Source organism: Cetorhinus maximus, chromosome 22, assembly GCF_964194155.1.
Source record: "Cetorhinus maximus chromosome 22, sCetMax3.hap1.1, whole genome shotgun sequence".
NCBI classification, from domain to species: Eukaryota; Metazoa; Chordata; class Chondrichthyes; order Lamniformes; family Cetorhinidae; genus Cetorhinus; species Cetorhinus maximus.
The window spans coordinates 4,717,776-4,742,014 of record NC_135900.1 but is presented as its reverse complement, the minus strand read 5'-3'; the positions used below and the strand labels follow the sequence as shown (position 1 = coordinate 4,742,014).

At 44.9% G+C, this 24,239-nt stretch overlaps 1 protein-coding gene across 1 annotated transcript in view; it reads right to left on the bottom strand.

Moving 5' to 3' along the window:
* slc17a8 (solute carrier family 17 member 8) overlaps positions 1–24,239 on the bottom strand; it is a 67,225-nt gene that overhangs the window by 13,610 nt on the left and 29,376 nt on the right. The window contains exons 5-8 of the mRNA XM_078567670.1: positions 20,791–20,878; positions 9,813–9,899; positions 8,609–8,751; positions 6,567–6,716 (exon numbers count right to left, since the gene is read on the bottom strand). Of these exons, the coding sequence (XP_078423796.1) occupies positions 6,567–6,716; positions 8,609–8,751; positions 9,813–9,899; positions 20,791–20,878 (468 nt within the window). The remainder of the gene's footprint in view (positions 1–6,566; positions 6,717–8,608; positions 8,752–9,812; positions 9,900–20,790; positions 20,879–24,239) is intronic.

Below are 24,239 nucleotides of genomic sequence, written 5' to 3'. Positions count from 1 at the left end.
TTGTGCTTGGATGACACTGTTACATCTAAAACCTAATAGTCGTAATTTTTAACCCTCCATTAATTCTCTTAAACCTTTTTTTCATCTGTTAATTATAATTATGACCCTATGCCCCTTATTCTGGGTGCACCCACAAGTGGAAAGAGTTCCTCTACATCTACCCTAACATAGAATCACACAGCACAGAAGGAGGCTATTCAGCCCATCATGTTCTTTATTTTTATTATTTACGGTATGTTGACTTCGCTGACTAGGCCAGCATTTATTGCCCAGCCCTACTTGCTCTTGGGAAGGTGGTGGTGAGCTGCCTTCTTGAACCGCTGCAGTCCATGTGGTGTAGGTACACCCACAGTGCTGTTAGGGAGGGAGTTCCAGGATTTTGACCCAGCGACAGTGAAGGAACGGCGATATATTTCCAAGTCAGGATGGCGAGTGACTTGGAGGAGACCTTCCAGGTGCTAGTGTTCCCATCTACCTGCTGCCCATGTCCTTCTAGATGGTAGTGGTTGTGAGTTTGGAAGGTGCTGCATGAGGAGCCTTAGTGAATTCCTGCAGTGCATCTTGTAGCTGGTACACACTGCTGCTACTGTGCGTCGGTGGTGGAGAGAGTGAATGTTTGTGGATGTGGTGCCAATCAAGTGAGCTGCTTTGTCCGGATGGTGTCAAGCTTCTTGAGTGTTGTTCGAACTGCACACATCCAGGCAAGTGGGGAGTATTCCATCACATTCTTGACTTGTGCCTTGTAGATGGTGGACAAGCATTGGGGAGACAGGAGGTGAGTTACTCGCCACAGGATCCCTAGCCTCTGACCTGCTCTTGTAGCCACAGTATTTATACAGCTAGTCCAGTTCAGTTTCTGGTCAATGGTAACCCCAGGATGTTGATAGTCGGGGATTCAGCCATTCATGCCATTGAATGTAAAGGGGAAATGGTTAGATTCTATCTGGCTGGAGATGGTCATTGCTTGGTACTTGTGTGGCATGAATGTTCGTTTCCACTTTCTACCCAAGCCTGGATATTGTCCAGGTCTTGCTGCATTTGGACATGGGCTGCTTCAGTATCTGAGGAGTCGCGAATGGTGCTGAACATTGTGCAATCATCAGCAAACATCCCCACTTCTGACCTTATGATGGAAAGAAGGTCATTGATGAAGCTGAAGATGGTTGCACCTAGGACAATACCCTGAGGAACTCTTGCAGTGATGTCCTGGAACTGAGATGATCAACAACCACAACCATCTTCGTTTGTACCAGGTATGACTCCAACCAGCAGAGAGTTTTCCCCCGATTCCCTTTGACTCCAGTTTTGCTAGGATTCTTTGATGCCACACTCAGTCAAATGCTGCCTTGATGTCAAGGGCAGTCACTCTCACCTCACCTCGGGAGTTCAGCTCTTTTATCCATGTTTAAACCAAGGCTGTAATGAGGTCAGGAGCTGAGTGGCCCTGGCGGAACGCAGACTAGGCGACAGTGAGCAGGTTATTGCTAAGCAAGTGCCACTTGATAGCACTGTTGATGATCCCTTCCATCGCTTTATTGATGAATGAGAGTAGACTGATGGGGCGGTAATTGGCCGGGTTGGATTTGTCCTACTTTTTGTGTACAGGACATACCTTGGCAATTTTTTCAAATTGCCAGGTAGATGCCAGTGTTGTAGCTGTACTGGAACAGCTTGGCTAGGGACGCGGCAAATTCTGGAGCACAAGACTCCAGTACTATTGCCGGAATATTGTCAGCGCCCATAGCCTTTGCAGTATCCGGTGCCTTCAGCCGTTTCTTGATATCAAGTGGAGTGAATCGAATTGGCTGAAAACCGACATCTGTGATGTTGGGGACCTCCAGAGGAGGCGGAGATGGATCATCCACTCGACACTTCTGGCTGAAGATTGTTGCAAATGCTTCAGCCTTATCTTTTGTACTGATGTGCTGGGTTCCTCCATCATTGAGGATGGGGATATTTGTGGACCGTCCTCCTTCAGTGAGCTGTTTAATTGTCCACCACCATTCACAACTGGATGTGGCAGGACTGCAGAGCTTAGATCTGATCTGTTGGTTATGGGATCGCTTAGCCCTGTCTATCACTTGCTGCATATGCTGTTTGGCATGCAAGTAGTCCCGTGTTATAGCTTCACCTGGTTGACACCTCCTTTTTAGGTATGCCGGGTGCTGCTCCTAGCATGCCCTCTAGCACTCTTCACTGAACCAGTGTTGACCCCCTGGCTTAATAGTAATGGTAGAGTGGGGATATGCCGGGCCATGAGGTTACAAATTGAGGTTGAGTACAATTCTGCTGCTGCTGATGGCCCACAGCACCTCATGGATGCCCAATCTTGAGTTGCTAGATCTATTCGAAATCTATTCCATTTAGTACGGATGTAGTGCCACACAACACGATGGAGGGTATCCTCAATGTGAAGACAAGATCTGTGTGGTGGTCACTCCTACCGATACTGTCATGGGCAGATGCATCTGCGGCAGGCAGGTTGGTGAGGATGAGGTCAAGTATATTTGTCCCTCTTGTTGGTTCCCTCACCACCTGCCGCAGACCCAGCCTCGCAGCTATGTCCTTTAGGACTCGGCCAGCTTGGCTTGTAGTGGTGCTACCGAGCCACTCTTGGTGATGGACGTTGAAGTCCCCCATCCAGAGTACATTCTGTGCCCTTGCCACCCTCAGTGCTTCCTCCAAGTGGTTTTCAAAATGGAGGAGCACTGATTCATCAGCTGAGGGAGGGCGGTACGTGGTAATCAGCAGGAGGTTTCCTTGTCATTTAGTCTTGCCTGTCTTCCACCCAATCACAAATCTTCTCTTTTGCTCTTTCCTTCCCTCCCCCCCCTCTCCCTGACTCTGTACCTTAGAGTAGAGAAGACTGAGAGGGGACCTGATTGACGTATACAAAATTATGAAGGGCATAGATAGGGTAGATAGGAAGAAACTTTTCCCATTAGCAGAGGTATCAATAACCAGGGGGCATAGATTTAAAGTAAGTGGCAGGATGTTTAGAGGGGACTTGAGGAAAATATTTTTCACCCAGAGGATGGTTGGACTCTGGAACACACTGCCTGAGGGGGTGAGAGAGGCAGGAACCCTCACAACATTTAAGAAGTATTTAAATGAGCACTTGAAATACCATAACATACAGGCCAAGTGCTGGAAAATGGGATTAGAATAGATAGATGCTTGATGACTGGCATGGATACGATGGGCCGAAGGGCCTGTTTCTGTGCTGTAAAACTCTATGACTCTATAACTCTATGACATCGCTAACCTTTTCCCAGTTCTGAGGAAAGGCCATTGACCTGAAACGTTAACTGTTTCTCTCTCCACAGATGCTGCCTGACTTTCTGAGTATTTCCAACATTTCCCGTTTTAATTTCAGGCGATACACTCCTTACTCTTCACTTTAAGAAATTTTTCCTTCATTTTTTCACTTTCTCCCTGCATTAATTAACTTACCTGTTATATTGGGCCTTGAGTTAGGGTCTCATTATTTTTTATCTTTGATTTTTCACTGTCCATAAATTATTTGCTAAGACAGCCCCTTTTGGGCCTTCATTATATATTCCATGTCATCCTGACTAATTATATTTCTGGCAGATATCTAGTCACCCTGCCCATGATAACATCATCTCCATATCACCATCAGACAAGCGTGAGGTGGTGTTCTAATTATTGACAGTGCTTTCATGAAATAGTTCACTTGGATCATGCTTCAATCAGATATGAGTTCAATACTTTCATTACTTTAATTTCAGTTACTTACTTAACCTGACCAGAATACTCAAGGATGAAGTACAGGACCTGAATATTACCTCTGTTTTTTGCAGTTGACTGCAACTCACTCCTGAATTTATCATTGTGGGCTCCGGTAGTGGGACACCCAATGCTCACAGCAAGCGCTGGGCTGAAATTCAGTAACAGAGTCACAAAGAGTGAGTCACAAAACAGTTACACCATGGAAGGAGGCCATTCAGCCCATCATGTGTGTGCTGGCTCTCCAAAGGAGCACTTCACCCAGTGCCATTCCCCCACCTTCTCCCCATAGCCCTGCACATTCTTCATTTTCAGATAATAATCCAATTCCCTCTGAAAGCCTCGATTGACCCTGCCTCCACCACGCTCTCGGGCAGTGCATTCCAGATCCTAACCACTCGCTTTGTGAAAGAGTTTTTCCTCATGTCGCCATTGCTTCTTTTGCCGATTGCCTTAAACCTGCGCTCTCTGGTTCTCAATCCTTCCCCCAGTGGGAACAGTTCCTCCCTATCTACTCAGTCCAGGCCCCTTATGCTTTTGAACACCTCTAACAAATCTCCTCTCAACCTCCTCTTCTCCAAGGAGAACAGTCCCAACTTCTCCAATCAATAACACGGAAGCTACATCAATTCTTAAATCTGTTCCACCATGACTTTGAGAATTGGTGAATCGCTTCCTCAAGAGCTCAGAGCTCTTGGTTTTCACCTCTTCTAAATCATCACTGGCAGAAGGATTTTCTTTTCCCTCTGACCCTTTATTCACTCGGGTTCCACAGCACAAAATTATCTTGGGTTGGACTCTAAGGGCCGGGTCACCCTCTTTATGGGGGGATAGTATAGAGTTGCCAACACTCCAGGATTGGCCTGGAGTCTCCCCCGCCAGACACAAAAACAAAACACTGCGGATGCTGGAAATCTGAAATAAAACAGAAAGTGTTGGAAACAATCAGCATCTGTGGAGACAAAACCAAAGTTAACGTTTCAGGTCGACAACCTTTCACCAGGATTGAGGAAAGTTAGATATGATAGGTCAGAAGCAAGTGAAAGAGTGGAGGCGGGGGGGAGAAGAGCAAAGGGAAGGTCTGTGATAGGGTGAAGAGTAGGAGAGATTAAATGTCAAAAGGCTTCATGGTGCAAGCCCAAAGGAGTTGTAATGGGTACAATATTAAAAAAAGGTGAGACTAGATGAGGTGTGAATGGCTGGATAGCAGCCATCCAAATGCAAACTTACCATTGACCAGAAACTGAACTGGGCTAGCTATATAAATACTGTGGCTACAAGAGCAGGTCAGAGGTTAGGAATCTTGCAGCGAGTAACTCACCTCCTGGCTCCCCAAAGCCTGTCCACCATCTACAAGGCACAAGTCAGGAGTGTGATGGAATATTCCCACTTGCCTGGATGAGGGCAACTGCAACACTCAAGAAACTTGACATCATCCAGGACAAAGCAGCCTGCTCCATTGGCACCTCATCCACAAACATTCACTCCCTCCACCACCAATGCAGTGTGTACCATCTACAAGATGCACTGAAGGCTCCTTAAGCAGCATTTTCCTAACTCATGACCGCTACCATCTAGAAGGACAAGGACAGCAGACAGATGGGAACACCACCATCTAGAAGTTCCCCTCTAAGTCACTCACCACCCTGATTTGGAAATATATCGCCGTTCCTTCACTGTCGCTGGGTCAAAATCCTGGAACTCCCTCCCTAAGAGCGCTGTGGGTGTACCTACACCACATGGACTGCAGCGGTTCAAGAAGGCAGATCACCACCACCTTCTCTTGGGCAATTAACGATGGGCAATAAATGCTGGCCCAGCCAGTGACGCCCGCATTCCATGATGAGTAGAAAAAAAGTGAAGAAATAAGGAAAGAAATGAGAAAAAAAACTGAACCAGAAAAAAAAACCACAAAATAAAATGGAGGCATTCCCATGCCAATCTGCCTCCAAATCTTCCCTGTTATTACCACCCCCATCCCTTCACACTTTACTTGCCAAACCCAATCGCATTTCTAATTTTCCTCAGTTCGGATGAAAGGTTTTCGGCCTGAAACGTTAACCCTTTTTTTTCTCCACAGATGCTGCCTGACCTGCTCAGTATTTCCAGCATTTTCTGTTTTTATTATTAATTTCCCAGACTTGCAACTCTGGGCAGCAAATTGAAGAATCACGCAGTATTAAAAAAAAACTCCTCTGCACAGTTTAATTTCTTATTTATAAAGTACTGGAAATTGGGAAAAGGATTCTGTTTGACCGACAGTCAGCTCGCACCCAATTTGGTAATAAAGAGGTTATTCATTTTCCAATTGGCCAATGGGAAGGCAGGAGCATTATGAGGTTGGACATCCCCATGGTGGGACCAAGTAGTTGGAAGGTTGAGGGAATCATGGGATGAAATCTCCTGGAATATGTCCAACCAGAGTTGGCAACACTAGGGCGACGGCAAGATTGGACAGGGGAGCGACAGGATTCCCTACTGTGACCCTGGCTTGACCTTAACCAATTGCTGAGATTGTCACTGGGTCTCCTGGCCAATCCCCATCACAAAGAGGGAGAGTGGCCAAGAAAATCCTCATCACACTACAGCATGCACTCCATTTATTACCCTGGGACGAAATGACATTTCACACCCTGACATTTTAAGCGTTGCTCTGCATCTACCATGTCTCCTGGGCAGGAGGGGCAAATATCCAACGGGCAACGTGAATGAAGTAGCGACTGGTTGGGAACAACAGCTCCCAGGCTGACACCAGTACATGAATTATAAATGGCACAGGAAGTGAGAAATGTTTCTTGCAACTTGCTCTCACTCACCTTGCTGATTGGAAAACCAAAGACCTCTTCAAAGTAGGCAGGCTGGCTGATGAGCAGCAAGTAGAAGGTCCAACTTCTGCAGAAATTGGCCACAATGATGGCATAAACAGGCATGGAGGTGAAGAACTTCAACCATGGGGTCCTGAATTTCTGGGAGAGAATCAGAGAGGGGGTGCAGTCAGCCTCAACATGTCAGGAAATGTAAGGAACTACCGCTGGCACTCTCGCACCAGGGATTCAGCATAACGGGAATAGCTTCCAGGTGGGAAAGGATTTAATGGGAATAACACTGGAAAACAAAGAAAGCTAATGGCTAGAAACTATAGGCATAATGCATGGATTTTACAAAGGAACCCTCCCAACGTGAGATCCACCCTGTTGGAATGTGCATCAAGGATTGAAGCTCGAGGTCACTTTTCCCAACACAATTCATTTTACTGGACGGAGATGTCCACCATCTGCACCTGACTCCCCACTCCACATTCCAACCACACAAAGCACTGTGGAGCACTTGTTTATTCTCAGTCGCTTGGTAGGAAAGAGCTTCAGTATTGCCAAAAAGAAAAACGTCTTGCTGAATTTCTTTGCCTTGCACTAATCAGGACAAATGCAAGAATGCCAAATTTCAAATGATTACAACAATTTATACTACAGGAGAGAAGGTGCCAATTGGTTGGCAAGTCGACTCTGATTGGCCGAGGTGTTGCCCTGAAGAAAACAATGGGGAACTATAGACTCCCCAAGCTCCCGGGTAATTCAAGAAAGGTACAAGGCTTGACCATATTCCTTCCATTTGCAGAGAATGGATCCCTGTGGGTGAATGTATGTCACTTCCAGCGAGCATAAATGAGTCATGTTAGAAGCTGGACTGATTGTCTTAAATTGGTTGTTAGTGTAGCTATTAGGGCACACAGGATTGTTAAGTAGTTACATTATTTTTTTGAAGGGTAACATTAGCTACACAAGACGCACATGTCAGGGGGTCAGCATTATTAGCAAGGCACAATACACAACAAGCTTTTGTGGTACTGCAGGAGGCCTTATGGCTCAGTAGGTAGCATCCCCTGCCTCTGAGCAAGAAGTTCTGGGTTCAAGTCCCACCCAACGGCTTCTCAGTCATGGAAGCAGCATTCATGATGTGGTTCAAACAGATTGATAATCAGCCTGCTAATCCTTCCAACACGTCTGCACTATTCCCCAAAGTGAGAAGAAAAGTGTGTGTGAAGATCGGTGACCATCTTGTCTCCACGACACCTAGTTTTGGACTGTTATTATCCACATTATAAATTATCAACTATTTAGCATAAATTTATGGAAATTCACGTGAGGCCCACAGGCCTTCGCACTTGAATAACAGAACACAAAGCTGGCCATACTGGGGGGTCAGTTCTAACTTACTCAATTCCAGCTTAAACATGCAGAAGGTTGTCTAACCACTGGCAATAGTCCCAATGGTAGATAATGAATTGGCCGTACCTCACACACCTTGCGCAATTCCCCCTTTCATTGACCTTCCATTTGACACCATTGTTCAAAGTTAAAATCACCCTTGGAAGCTTCTGGCCCAGAGGTCAGAGTGTTAAAACTGAGCAAAGCTGTCACTCAGGGCCCTCATTATTTATCTATATATCTGCAACCTCCTCTAGAAACTTCTACAACCGTCCATGATATCTCCACTCCTCCAATTCTGGCCTCTTGAGCAGCTCCGCTTTCTATCGCTCCATCATTGGCGGCCGTGCCTTTAGTTGCCTAGGCCCTAAACTCGGGAATTCCCACTCAAAATCTCTCCACTTCTCCACCTCTCGCTCTCTCTCTCTCTCTCCGCTTTTAGGACACTCCTCAAGACATACTTCTTTGACTGAGAATGTGATCATGTGCCCAAATATCTCGATATGCAGCTTTATGTCAATTTTTGTCTGATTTACACTCCTGTGAAATGACCTGGGATGTTTTACTACATCAAAGGTGCTATATAAATGCAAGTTGTTGTTGTTCATCCTTGGATGGTCATTATTGAGTCAATGTTGGATGTGCCAGCTCACCTGGTTTGCATTTATTAGGGTGGCCCTTTCCCCAATACTGGTCTCAATATATGTTCTCTCTTCACTTGTTATTGTCGGGTGCTTTGCTGGACTCTCATAGGCAAAGAGCACCCAAAATATGTACCATATCATTCCAAACATACCTGCAAAATTGGAAAGGAGAAGTTACTGCATCGCAGTCAATCAATATTTCTGCTTCACGGTTTAATATTCAAAACTGAGCCCAGATATCCCATACACTCATGTGAGAGTCGTGGCTCAGTTAACAGCACTTTGGCCTCTCAGTCAGGAGGTTGTGACTTTGAGTCTCACTGCAATGACTTGAGCACTAAATCCAGTTTGATCCATCGACTGAGGGAAAGCTGCACTGCCCTGTATCAGATGAACCAAGGTCCTGTCCGAGTTCACCTCTGGGTTACTGGTGTCAGCTGACAGATTGTTCTAGGATCCCAACGGTCTCCGAGTAGGAAACCTGCCATCCCTGCCCAACCGATATCTCCAGTCCAATGATGGGTCTAGGTGGTGGTGTTGCTGAAGAAGACTTGCTGAGTTGCTGCAGTGCATCCTCTCCTTAATCCCAGTGTGGATCACAGAATGGGCCCAATTGTGTCATTACCAATTATAACATTAGCTCTTGTCTAGTGAATCTCAACACCAGAGGGCCAGTCATGCAAAGTTACCCCCTTTTGATTTATTCTTTCATGGGATGTGGACAGCACAGTCAAGGCCAGCATTTGTTGCCCATCCCTAATTGCCCTTGAATGTGGCTTGCTAGGCCATTTCAGAGGGCAGTTAAGAGTCAACCACATTGCATGTAGGCCAGACCAGGTAAGGACAGCAGGTTTCCTTCCCTAAAGGGCATTAATGAACCAGATGGGTTTTCTCGACAATTGTCAATAGTTTCGTGGTCACTGTTACTGAGAGTAGCTTTCAATTCCAGATTTTAATTGAATTTAAATTCCACCAGTGGGATTTGAACCCATGTCCCCAGAGCCTGGGCCTCTGGATTACTGTCCAGTGACATTAACCACTCTGCCACTGCCTTCCCTTTGAACCCAAAGGTAGCATCTTCACCTGGCCCATAATACAGTTAATACCGAGCCACTTTTTTATACCCTGTCTCATTGAGGACAAGCTCATCAACTATGGTGGCATGGATAAAATTGTGTCGTTGATTTACCTGGGTTCTTTGAAGAGCACTCACCGTAAACATAGAAAACCGAAGACCAGCCTTTGTACTGGACCAACAATCCTGCGAGTGGCATCGCTACAACAGCCCCTGCGTAGGAACCTGAGGAGAACATGCAACTGGATGATGAAAGCCAGTAACCCAGAACTCACAGGCACAAGCTTCACACAATGTGACCGGTTACCAGAGCGGAAACTGTTTCCACTGATGGATGGGTCAATAGTCAGAGAACACAGGTTTGAGATAATGGACAAAAGAACCTGGGTGGGAGGGGGGTGAACAGAGTTATTCTTTCTAAATGCAGTGAGGTGGATCTGTGCATATATTCTTCCAGAGATGTGGCAGGATTAAACAGTCACGCCAGAAGGAGTCTGACCAAGTCTCAGTGTTAGACAGCAGGTGTAGGGGAACCTTGTTTGAATGTATGAAATATTCAACATAGGAAATATAACACTGCCATTCAAGAAATGAGGGGATAGAGAAAACAAGGAGATGCAGGCCAGTTATCCTGACACCAGCCACCCGGAAAATACTGGAATTCATTATTGAGGAAATGGTAGAAGGGCGCCGAGAAATTCATAATATGAGTAGACAGAGTCAACATGGTTTTATGAAAGGGAAATGTTTTGACAAATCCAATAGCGATTCCATAAGGTGCCACACAAAAGATTGTTGCCTAAGATTCATTGGATTGGGGTAATAAATTAGCATAGATTGAGGATTGGTTGTAGAACAGAAAACAGAGAGTAGGAATGAATGGGACACTTTCAGGTTGGGAGGCTGTGGCTAGTGGAGTGCCTCAAGGGACAGTGCTGGAGCCTCAGCTATTTACAATCTATATTAATGACTTAGATGAAGAGACAGAAAGTAATGTATCCAAGTTTGCTGATGGTACCAAGCTGGGCGGTAAGGTAAGCTATGGGGAAGACACAGGGAGGCTTCAACAAGATAGAGACAGGTTAAGTGAGTGGGCAACAAGATGGCAGATGGAGTATAATGTGGGGAAGTGTGAAGTTATTCACTTTGGTAATAAGAATAGAAAGACAAAGTATTTTTTAAATGGTGATAAACTATTATTAAGTGTTGTTATTCAGAGGGAGTTGGGTGCCCATGTACAAGAAACGCAAAATGTTAATGTGTAGGCACAGCAAGAAATTGGGAAAATTATTGTATGCTGGCCTTTATTGCAAGAGGGTTGGAATACAAAAGTAAGGCAGTCTTGCTGCAATTATACATGGCTCTGGTGAGTACACAGAGTACCATGTACAGGATTAATCTCCACATCTAAGGATTTGCCTTAGAGGGTGTGTACAAAGGCTCACTCATTTTTTCTCATTAGAGAAAGTTTTTTACCCAGAGGGTCCTGAGTCTGAGGAACTTTATTCCCCAGGGAGTGGTGGAGGCACGGTCATTAAATACTTTTAAGGCAGAGGTAGATTGACCCCTTTGTTAGTCAAGAATCTAAGGTTATCAGGGGTAGGTGGGAAAGTGGTGTTGAGGTGACAGTCAGATCTGCTATGATCTTATCAAATGGTGGAGCTAGCACGAGGGCCTGAATAATCTACTCCTGCTCCTAATTCATATGTTTGTACGATTGATTCCTTGGGGTGAGAGGGTTATCCTATGATGAGCAATTCAGTAGAATGGTTCAATACTCTCCGCAGTTTAGAAGAGTGAGAGGTAACCTCAAGATTCTGAGAGGGCTCGACAGGGTCATTGCTGAGAGGCTGCTTCCCCTGGCTGGAGAGTCTGGAACTAGAGGGTCACAGTCTAAAATAAGCGGACGCTCATTTAGGGCTGAGATCAGGAGAAATTTCTTCACTCGATGGGTTTGTGAATCTTTAGAATTCTCTACCCCAAAGGGATGTGGATGCTCAGTCGATAGATTCATAGCATCAAAGGGAGTTAGAGGCCAGATAAGGGATATGGGGATCAGGCAGGAAAGTGGAGTTGAGGTAAAAGATCAGCCTTGATTAATTGGCAGAGCAGGCCCGAGAGATCACATGGCCTACTTCTGCTTCTATTTCTTATGTGCCAACTCTACTTTTCAGCCTCATACCCAGTACCTGGGGCATGTTCACTGACTTGCGAGCTTCACAGGGTAACTGCACAATGGGGTATCACCAAGCTCCATAGGCTCTGGTGTGCAGAGGGTCTCACAGTATTTTATCTTTATTATTCATTCTCAGGATGTGAGCATCAATGACAAGACTGACATTTATGGCCATCCCTAATTGTCCTTGAGGAGGTGACATTGGTTGGCCTTCTTCTTGAGTGCTGGTGCTGGTTTTAATAGAACAGAGTGACCATTCTAGAGAACAATAACTGAGAGTCAACCATGGTGGTTTGAGACTGGAGTCTGGAGAAGGATGGCAAGTTTTTTCCCCTGAAAGGGCACTAGTGATCTAATCGGGTTTTTAGACAATCTGACAGATTTATAGTCACTTTTACTCAGATCAGCTTTTTATTCACAGATTTTTAAAACTGAATTCAAATTATCAACCTCCTGTGGTGGCAAATGGACTCACGTTCTCTAGGTCACCGGTCCAGTACAATACGTTTTTCATATCAAATGGAATAACTGAATAAATCTCCAATCTGACAGCATAAATTACTACCATTACTCACTATTATCCCACTCTATTCAACATAAAATGCACTGTTTTACTTGTAGAATCATAGAATGAAAGAACATGGAAGGAGGCCATTCAGCCCATTGTGTCTGTGGCACCTCCTTGATAGATTTCCCAATTAGTCCCACTCATCCTGCCCTTTCCCCGTAGCCCTGCGATCATTTCCCTTCAAGTATTTATCCAATTCCCTTTTGAAACTTACTATTGAAAGGGCTTCCGCCGCCCTTTCAGGCAGCGTGTTCCAGATCACAACAACTCGCTGAGCTAAAAAAAACCTTCCTCATGTGGCTCTTTTGCCAATCCCCATCTTAAATCTCTGTACCCTGGGTACTGACCCTTCTGCTACTGGAAACTGTTTCCCCATATTTATTTTATTAAAACCATTCAGAATTTTTAACACCTCTCTCTAATCTCCTCTTCACCTCCTCAGGCCCAAGGAGAAAATTCCCAGCTTCTCCAGTCTCCCCCAGATAACTGAAGGGTATCATCCCCAGGCACCTCCATGTTGCTGGTGAAAATGTGTATCTTTGCCTCTGATGGTAGCCAAGATTTGTGCACTCTGTATATCCATCAGAGTGCTTTCAAAATTGCACTGGAAAATATTAAATGTTTAAATTTGGTAGCTCATAATATCAGAATGCTTCCATTGTTGGCTAATCTGACCAAGTTGATTATATTGGAAGTTGCTGCCTGTTGAATGTGCAAGGCTTGTATTAAAAACTTCCGTTATGAGGCAACATTAATATGTCACCATGGCAACATGCGTTCTTTCCCATCAGATATCAGTTACTTAATGAACATTTACCACATGTCTCTGCATTGTCTACTCAGAGCTGGGCTGGAAATTAATTGTACAGCCTCAGCCTGCTGTCAGAAATTGCTGCGATGAAATGACAGAACTGATAACATCATCAATTTGCTGGTTTATTTGCCTTACAGTTCAGAAGCCGAATTTTTCTCTCCATGGGTCATGTGGGTTCATATGTGGAGTCTTATGTAAGCTTTGAGTGCCCATTCTAATTAATTCTCATAGTTATCTCAAACTGTTAATACAAACAAATGCTCTGATTCATCATTCAGGTGTCAGCCATGACTCAGTGGGTACAGCACTCTCACTCACCTCTGAGTCAGGAGGTCATGGGTTTGAGCCACACTCCAGAGACTCGAGCACAAAATCGAGGCTGCCGCGCCGAGTGCAGTACTGAGGGAGTGCGGCACTGTCAAAGGTGCTGTATTTTGCATCATCATCCTAGAAGCAGCTATAAATCAGAAGATGAAAGGGAGGGGGGAACTCAGGAAAACTACAATCACCAGAGAAGTGGTATTGAGTAAATTGTTGGAGCTGTGGGCTGACAAATGCCTGGGTCCTGATGGGCTTCATCCTGGGATCTTAAAAGAAGTGGCTAGTGAGATAGTTGATGCATTAGTTTTAATTTTCCAAAACTCTCTAGATTCACGGAAGGTCCCATTAGATTGGAAGATAACAAATGTAACTCCATTATTTAAAAAAGGAGGGAAACTGCAGGTCAATTAGCTTAACATCTGTCATAGGGAAAATGTTAGAAGCTGTTATTAAAAAAGCTATAGCAGGGCACTTGGATAAGTTCAAAGTAATCAGGCAGAGTCAACATGGTTTTGTGGAAGGGAAATCATTTTTAACCAACTTATTGGCGTTCTTTGAGGAAGTAACATGTGCTGTGGATAAAGTAGAACCAGTGGATGTACTGTACTTAGATTTCCAGAAGGCATTTGATAGAGTGCCACATCAAAGGTTATTGCAAAAAAATAAAAGCTCATGGTATAGGGGGTAACATATTGACATGGGTAGAAGATTGGCTGGCTAACAGGAAACAGAGAGTAGGCATAAGTGGGTTTTTTCAGGTTGGCAAGATGTAACAAGTGGTGTGCCACAGGAATCAGTGCTGGGACCTCAACTGTTTACAATTTATATAAATGGCTTGGATGAAGGGATGGATGGGATGGTTGCCAAATTTGCTGATGACACAAAGATAGGTAGGAAAGTAATTTGTGAAGAGAACAAAAGGAAGTTACAACAAGATATAGATAGTTTAAGTGAATTGGCAAAAATCTGGCAAATGGAGTATAATGTGGGAAAATGTGAAATTGTCCATTTTGTCAGGAAGAATAAAAAAGAAGCATATTAAAAAGGGTGCGAGGGATAGGCCAGAAAATTATAGGTTGGTCAGCTTGACTTCGGTAGTGGGCAAATTATTGGAAACAGTTCTGAGAGACAGGATAAACTGTCACTTAGAAAGGCACAGATCGATCAGGGATAGTCAACATGGTTTTATTATGGGAAGATCGTGTCTTACTAACTTAATGGAATTTTTTGAGGAAGTAACAAGGAGGGTTGATGAGGGTAGTGCAGTGGATGTTGTCTACATGGATTCAGCAAGGCATTTGACAAGGTCCCACATGGCAGACTGGTCAGGAAAGTGAGATCTCGCGGGATACAGGAGAAGATGGCAGGTTGGATCCAAAATTGGCTCAGTGACAGGAAACAAAGGAATGGTCAATGGATGTTTTTGCGAATTGGAAACATTTTCCAGTGGTGTTCCACAGGGCTCAGTGTTGGGGCCCTAGCTGTTTGTTGTATATATCAATGACTTAAATGTGGGAAGCATTATTGGGAAACTTGCAGATGACACAAAAATTGGCCATGTAGTTGATAGTAAAGAGGATAACTGTCCACTCCAGAATGATACCAATGGTTTGGTTAAGTGGGCGGAGAAGTGGCAAATGGACTTCAATCCAAAAATGTGTGAGGAAATGCATTTGGGGAGGGCAAACAAAGCAAGGGAATACTCAATAAAAAGGAAGTTATTGAGAGGGGTTGAGGAAGTGAGAGACCTTAGAGTGCATGTCCACAGGTCCTTGAAGGTGGCAGGACAGGTGGATAAGGAGGTAAAGAAAGCATATGGAAAGCTTTCCTTTATTGGGCGAGGTATTGAAAACAAAAGCAGGGATGTAATGGTGGAATTGTATAAAACACTCGTTAGGCCACAGCTGGAATTTTGTGTACAGTTCTGGTCCCCATATTACAGGAAGGACATAATTGCTCTGGAGAGGGTGCAGAGGAGATTTACAAGAATGTTGCCAGGGCTTAAAAATTGCAGCTATGAGGAGAGATTGGATAGGCTAGGGTTGTTTTCCTTGGAACAGAGGAGGCTAAGGGTGAACTAATTGAGGCGTAGAAAATTATGGGGGGCATAGATAGGGTAGACAGGAAAGGCTTGTTTCCCCTAGCTGAGGTGTCAATTATCAGGGGGTATGGATTTAAGGTGATTGGTAGAGGGATTAGAATCACAGAATCACAATGCAGAAGAGGCCCTTTGGCCCATCAAGTCTGCACCGACACGTGAGAACCACCTGACCTACCTACCTAATCACATTTACCAGCACTTGGCCCATAGCCTTGAATGTTATGACGTGTCAAATGCTCATCCAGGTACTTTTTAAAGGATGAGAGGCAACCCGCCTCTTCCACTCTCCCAGGCAGTGCATTCCAGACCGTCACCACCCTCTGGGTGCGTCACATCCCCCCTAAACCTCCTGCCCCTCACCTTGAATTTATGCCCCCTTGTGACTGACCCTTCAACTAAGGGGAACAGCTGTTCCCTATCCACCCTGTCCATGCCCCTCATAATCTTGTACACCTCGATCAGGTCGCCCCTCAGTCTTCTCTGCTCCAACGAAAACAACCCAAGTCTATCCAACCTCTCTTCATAACTTAAATGTTTCATCCCAGGCAACATCCTGGTGAATCTCCTCTGCACTCCCTCCAGTGCAATCACATCCTTCCTATTATGTGGCGACCAGAACTGCATACAGTACTCCAGCTGTGGCCTCACCAAGGTTCAATACAACTCCGACATGACCTCCCTACTTTTGTAATCTATGCCTCGATTGTTAAAGGCAAGTGTCCCATATGCCTTTTTCACCACCCCACTAACCTGCCCCTCTGCCTTCAGAGATCTATGGTCACACACGCCAAGGTACCTTTGTTCCTCAGGACTTCTTAATGCCATGCCATTCATTGAATACTTCCTTGTCAAATAACTCCTTCCCAAGTGTATCACCTCACACTTTTTAGGGTTAAATTCCATCTGGCAGTTATCTGCCCATTTGACCATCCCGTCTATATCTTCCTGTAGCCCAAGACACTCAACCTCACTGTTAACCACCCGGCTAATCTTTGTGTCATCCGCAAACTTACTAATCCTACCCCCCACGTAGTCATCTATTTCGTTTATATAAATGACAAATAATAGGGGACCGAGCACAGATCCCTGTGGTCACTAAAGCATCCTTCTGTCATCACCCTCTGCCTCCTACAACTAAGCCAATTTTGAATCCACCTTATCAAATTACCCTGTATCCCATGTGCCTTTGCCTTCTTTATAAGTCTCCCATGTGGGACATTGTCAAAGGTTTTGCTGAAATCCATATAAACCACATCAACTACACTACCCTCATCTACACACCTGGTCACCTCCTCACAAAATTCAATCACATTTGTTAGGCATGACCTCCCTCTGACAAAGCCATGCTGACTATCCCTGATCAAACCTTGCCTCTCCAAGTGGAGATAGATTCTCTCCTTCAGAAATTTCTCCAATAGTTTCCCTACCACTGACGTGAGACTCACTGGCCTGTAGTTCCCTGGCTTATCTCTACAACCCTTCTTAAATAGCGGAACCACATTAGCTGTTCTCCAGTCCTCTGGCACCTCCCCCGTGGCCAGAGAGGAATTAAAAATTCGGGTCAGGGCCCCTTTGATCTCCTCCCTTGCCTCCCTCAGCAGCCTGGGACACAAATCATCTGGACCTGGAGATTTGTCCACTTTTAAGCTGCCAACACCTCCAATACCTTGTCACTCCCTATATTAATTTTCTTAAGAACCTCGCAGTCTCTCTCCCCGAGTTCCATACCTTCATCCTCATTCTCTTGGGTGAAGACTGATGTGAAGTATTCATTCAACACTCTAGCAATGTCCTCTGGCTCCACCCATAGATTGCCCCCTTGGTCCCTTATGGGCCCTACTCTTTCCCTGGTTATCCTCTTCCCATTGATATACTTATAGAATATCTTGGGATTTTCCCTCCTTTTACCAGCCAGAGCTTTCTCATATCCCCTCTTTGCTCTCCTAATTGCTTTCTTAAGCTCCACCCTGCACTTTCTGTACTCCACTAATGCCTCCGCTGATTTGCTTCCCTTGTACCTGCTAAAAGCCTCTCTTTTCCTTCTCATCATAACCTGAATATCTCTGGTCATCCAGAGGGGACATGTGGAAAAACTCTGTCCCCCAGAGGGTGGTGGGCATCTGGAATCCGCTGCCTAAATTGGTGGTTGAGGCTGAAACGCTCAACTCATTTAAAAGGTACCTGGATCTGCATCTGAAGCGCTGTAACCTGCAGACCAGGTGCTGGAAAGTGGGATTAAAATGAGCGGCTAGTTTCTTTTTTTTCTCTTTTTAGCCGGCACAGACAGGATGGGATGAATGGCCTCTTTCTGCATTGTAACCTTTCTATGTTTCTATGGTTCTATGGTTCTATGGTTTTATCTAAATGGTGAGAGATTGCAGAGCTCTGAAATGCAGGGGGATCTGGCTGTCCTAGTGTATGAATCGCAAAAGGCTAATATGCGGGTCCAGCAAGTAATTAGGAAAGCTAATAGAATATTGTCATTTATTGCGAGGAGAGTGGAAGACAAAAGTGGGGAGGTTGTGCTTCAGTTATACAGAGCACGAGTGAGACCACGCCTGCAGTACTGTGTACAGTATTAGTCACCTTATTTAAGGAAGGATGTAAATGAGTTGGAAGCTGTTCAGAAAAGGTTTAATACCAGGAATGGGTGGGTTGTCTTATGAGGAAAGGTTGGACAGGCTAGGCTTGTATCCACTGGAGTTTAGAAGAATAAGAGGCGTCTTGATTGAAACACATAAAATCCTGAGGGGTATTGACAGGATGGATGTGGAGAGGGTGTTTCCTCTTATGGGAGAATCTAGAACTAGGGGTCACTGTTTAAAAATAAGCGGTCACCCATTTTAAATGGAGATGAGGCGGAATTTTTTCTCTCATAGGGTCATGAGTCTTTGGAGCTCTCTTCCTGAAAAGGGAGTGGAAGCAGAGTCTTTGAATATTTTTAAGGCAGAGGTGGATGGATTCTTGCTAAGCAAGGGGGTGATAGGTTATTGGGGGTTGGTGGGATGCAGATTTCAGGTTACTGTCAGATCAGCCATGATCTCACTAAATGGCAGAGCAAGCTTGAGGGGCCGAATGGCCTACTGCTGCTCCTTGTTTGTTCGCATGTCTCTTGCATGAGATGTTCAAATTGTTAAACCCTTCTCAGGTGGGTGCAAAAGACCCCACAGCACCATTTTGAAGAAGAGCAGGGAAGTTCTCCCCAAATTACCCCATTGTTGTTTGTGGGAGCTTGCTGTGCACAAATTGACTGCCATGTTTCCTAAAAGGCAACATTGACCACATTTTGGAATATACTGAGGTTATGGGAAGTGTTATGTAAATGCTTTTCTTCAATCTGAGGATTTATCCAGCAACGAGGTGACATTGTGCAACAGCAAACGCCCAGGACCTGCTCAATATTCAAAACAACAAGTACAAAGTGCAAGAAATAAAGTTAACCAGCACCGTCCAATTCCCCAAGAAGATCTGAAGCGCTTCACAAGCATTGAATTCTTTTTCAAGTGCAGTTAGACTCAGGCACAGTGGTAATTAAAGTGAAAACGCAACAATTTCTTGACATCGTATGAACCTCATTAAAATTAATTGTTTCTGTCGCCTCTTTTTCCCCCAATAGCAATTAAAATGTTTCCGTTCCCAGTGGGAAATTATGCCCGACATTAAGTTTCACATCTGAGAAACCCAGAAACGTTGTGAGCTGTAGGCGTTCATACCCACAACTTAGGGTCACTGACTCTGAGTATTCCTCAAGGGTTCACCACAGGAAGCTCCCTCCAGCCTCCAACTCCCCCAGCCCCAGGCTTCCCATGTTGGTTCTTGCAGTTTCCCTGCACCTATTCTAACGGGAAAAATCTCTTCATTATCCCATCAGACGATTTTCAACTCTCAGTCAATCAGCCTATTTTCCCATTTCCAATACTTTTACAACTAATAAACAGAAAAGTTCAAAGCAAATGAAATGAAACATTATTTTTATGTCCCGTATGACTTTTTTTCTGGATTTTGATTGAAGTCGTACCTGGGGAGGTTAATTGAGCAGCATAGACCTATATTCTCAGTATTTTAGAAGAATGAGGTGTGCTCTCAATGAAATGCTTAAAATTCTGAGAGGGCTTGATAGGGTAGATGCTGTTTGCCTAGGATGGAGGATCTAGAATTAGAGGGATGTAGTTTCAGATTAAGGAGTAGGCCATTTAGATCAGAGATTTTTTAAAAATTCATATAAAGGATGTGGGCATCACTGGCTGGGCCAGCACTTATTGTCCATCCCTAATTGCCCTTGTGAAGGTGGTGGTGAGCTGCCTTCTTAAACCACTGCAGTCCCTATGATGTAGGTACACCCACAGTGCATTCCTATTTATTGACTTTTTAGTGGTTTGATACTGAGTGGCTTGATAGGCCATTTCAGAGGCATTTAAGAGTCAACCACATTACTGCAGGCCTGGAGTCACATGGGCAAGGACATTAGTGAACCAAAGGGGTTTTTAGGCAATTGTTTCATGGTCATCATTAGACTTTTAATTACACATATTTTATTAAATTCAAATTCCACCATCTGCTGTGGTGGGATTTGAACCCAGGTCCCCAGTCTGGATTACCAGTCCGGTGCCAATACCATTATGCCACCACCTCCCTACAAGGTGAAACCGCTTCACTCAGAGGTTTGCGAATCTTTGGAATTCTCTATCCCAGAGAGTTGTGGTCACCCAGTCATTGAGTGTATTCGAAACAAAGAGTGATGGATTTTTGGTCACTAGAGGAATCAAGGGGAATGGGAAGAGGGTAGGAAACTGGAGTTGTGTGAGATGATCAGCTATGACCTTTTTCAATGATGGAGCAAGCTCAAATGGCTGTACTCCATTTGCCAATCCCTACCAAGACTCCAAACCCATGATAAAACCTCACAATCTCATGGTTTGCATTCTTCAATAAGAATTGACTCTTTTCCCCATTAAGAACCAATATATTACAGTCCATAACTAATGGAAGCCCTTCAAAGGCCAAAATCCTTCTAGCAACCTACCTATTCCACACTTCTACTATTGGTTACAACATGCTACATTCAGTACATCATTGTTGGCGAGAAGTTAAGGGCTAGGCTTCCTACAAAAAGATGGCAAGGATGCAGACACTAACCACAGAAAGACGTAGTAGCCAATCGACTCCTTTCAAGCGGTGGGGCCCACATGCTCCAGAGCCCATGGCATGCGGGGTAGGTGACTCCCTGCAGGAAAGCAATGGCCGTTTTTAATCACTTTGGAAATTGAGCACAGTAACAATTAGAATTCACAAAAGCATAGGGAAGTCATACAGCATTCAGATCTGGACACAAATTGGCCATTCCTTCATCGTCGCTGGGTCACAATCCTGGAACTCCCTCTCTAACGACACTGTGGGCGTACCTGCACCACGTGAACTTCAGTGGTTCACGAAAACAGCTCTCCACCACCTTCTCAAGGACAACTAAGGATTGGAAACAAATGCTGGTCCTGCCAGCAATGTCCACATCCCAAGGATGAATATTTTCTTTAAGACTAAAGGTCATTTGCTAAAAGGACTAATGTAATATGCAAAAATTGTAGCTTTCAACACAATTGACACGTAAGGTAACGAGGGGAGTTAGTCACAGAGAAGACATTTATCTTGTACTTAGGACATCCCAAAGTGGTTCACAGTCGAAGAAATAGTCTCAAATGTGGTCACTGTTCTGGTGTAGGTAACCAATTTCATAGAATCATAGAATAGTATGGCACAGGAGGAGGCCATTAGGCCCATCAAGTCTATGCCAGCTCTTCAAAAGAGCATTCCAGCTATTCCCACACCCCTGCTTTTACCCCATTGTCCCACGATTTGTGCATAGCAAGATCCCTCAGCGAGGCTTGAACTGCACAGGTTAAATTTTCATTGATAAAATGTTCGCTTCAGGGAGCCACACACAAAGTGATGCGAGATCCAGAGAACTGGTGTTGAGAAATCTCAGCCTTGTCAGTTTATGCATGTTCCCCTCTAGCACGGGAACATCAATGAATTAAATCAATGAATGAGTAGTGTATGAGCTAACGAGGGTTTTCTTTCTGCCGATTCAACAGAGCATTAATTTATAAACTCTCACTGAACAGATCCTTTCTAAAGACAACTCTAAATAACCACAGCTGAGAAAGGCTGTTCAGTCCATCGATCCATCCAAAAACACTCTGCTGTTCTCCCCACCCGTCCCCATTGCCACATTAAATTGTTTCTCAAATGATTCCAGGGATTACCCCTCTACTACCCTATCTGGAAGGTTATTCCACATGTTAATCACTATGTGTGTATGAGAATCTTGAAGCCCAGTAGGAGACCACTCATCCCTTTGTGCATGTGCTAGCTCTTAAGAGCTATCCAGATAGTCCCTTGCCCCTGCACCCTCCCCATAGCCCTGCAAATATTTCCCCTTCAAGAATATCTGAAGAAGAATTCGCTAATATTAGTTCTAAGTTTGCCTTTTAATAGTCTGATCCACTGATCTTCCCAGTCTTACTCTCACAATCTAATTTAAAATAATATTCCAGATTGATCTTTCCTCCTGCCTTTAACACTGTTTTCCTCGATAAGATTATCTCTCAAACTGGGAAGCCCAAAGGCCATGTCTCAACACATTAGACCAGAAAGGCCCAAACCACACAAAATTGCAGGGCCTCCTTTAAATACTCCAGGTCAGTCATCAGCCTCTGTGGAGCCTTCAGAGACAGCACCCCCATATTCCAGGAGGATTGACCTTCAGATCCTAAATCCCTCTAGAATCCCTCACTCCCTCCGCCCACCCCCCCACCACCACTGATAATGAACTTATAATAACATCCTACTCCCTCCCTCCCCCTCCTCAGAGCTAGGCTGAAGACCTAGCACAAAGGAAGATGGTTGTGGTTGTTGGAGGTCAATCATCTCAGCTCCAGGACATCACTGCAGGGGTTCCTCAGGGTAGTGTCCTTGACCCAAACGTCTTCAGCTGCTTCATCAATGACCTTCCCTCAAACATAAGGTCAGAAGTGGGGATGGATGTTCACTGATGGTTGTGCAAAGTTCAGCACCATTTGTAACTCCTCAGATACTGAAGCAGTCCATGTCCATATGCAGCAGGGCATAGACAATATTCAAGTTTGGGCTGATAAGTGGAAAATAATATTTGCAACGCACAGTGCCAGGCAATGGCTATTCCCAACAAGACAGAATCTAACCATTGCCCCTTGACGTTCAGTGGCATTACCATCACTTTATCCCCCACTATCAACACCTGGGGGTTGCCATTGACCAGAAACTGACTAGCCATTTAGATACAGTGGCTACAAGAGCAGGTCAGAGGCTAGGAATCCCGCAGCGAGTAACCCACCTCCTGACTCCTCAAAGCCTGTCCACCATCTACAAGACACAAGTCAGGAGTGTGAAGGAATACTCTCCACTTGCCTGGATGAGTGCAGCTCCAACAACACTCGAGAAGCTCAATAGCATCCAGGACAAAGCAACCCACTTGATTGGCACCCCCTCCACACCTTCAACATCCACTTTCTCCACCACTGATGCACAGTAGCAGCAGTGTGTACCATCGACAAGATGCACTGCAGCAACTCACCTTCGACTGTGTAAGATTTCGGGGTTTGGGACCACAGGTACCTAAATAGGCAGTCAACTAGTCATAAGTAATTTTAAGATAGTTTATTGAGTTCATTAAGAAACAACAGTTTAGATATGATACATTAACTAATTAGAAAGGGAAATAAGTGTACGACTCATAACAACTTGTGATAGCAGTATTCTGCTCTCCAGTCAAAGTGTTAGGAAACTCTTCCTTCGATCTCCCGATCTTCCTCCTCCTCCCCTGGTCCATCTTCCATCTGAAGAAGGCAGCTGCCCAATGAGCACTGCCACCTCAGCAGAATCTCAACAGCCCGTCAACCCACTACCACCAATATGACACCCATCTATATACCCTTTTTTGGGGGCTGGTAGCTTACCCAGTGTCAATCATCTATCTAACTATTCTGACCAATTGACACAGGACAGGTACTCAAAACGTCAAGGCAGTTGGCACGCCAACGCCCACCCCCCCAACCCACACCCTCCCCCCACCCCCCCCCTCCCCACCACCACCTCCCCACCACCACCAACCACCCACCCTACCCACCATGCATCACCCCGCTCAACGTCAGTTTTAGTTTACATCACACTGAGGGCCATATCCTGGTCTTTTCTAAACACTTGGGAGATAAGGGGGTGCACAGGACGCCACCTAAGAACTCAGGAGTGTCAACGTGACACCCTAAAATAAGACTGTTTAGAGGTCAAAGTATTTAGGAATCCTTTTTTGAGAAAGAAAGTCAATGTTGCTCAGCTAATCTCATAAAATGCAGGAAATACCTGTTTATTAAAGACTCCAATTTCTTACAACAGCACCTTCCAAATGACCTCTGTCCCCTAGAAGGCCAAGGGCAGCAGATAGCTGGGAACACCACCACCTGGAATTTCCCCTCCAAGTCACTCACCATCCTGACTTGTGGAAATATTTCGGCCGTTCCTTCACTGTCGCTGGAACTCCCTCCCTAACAGCA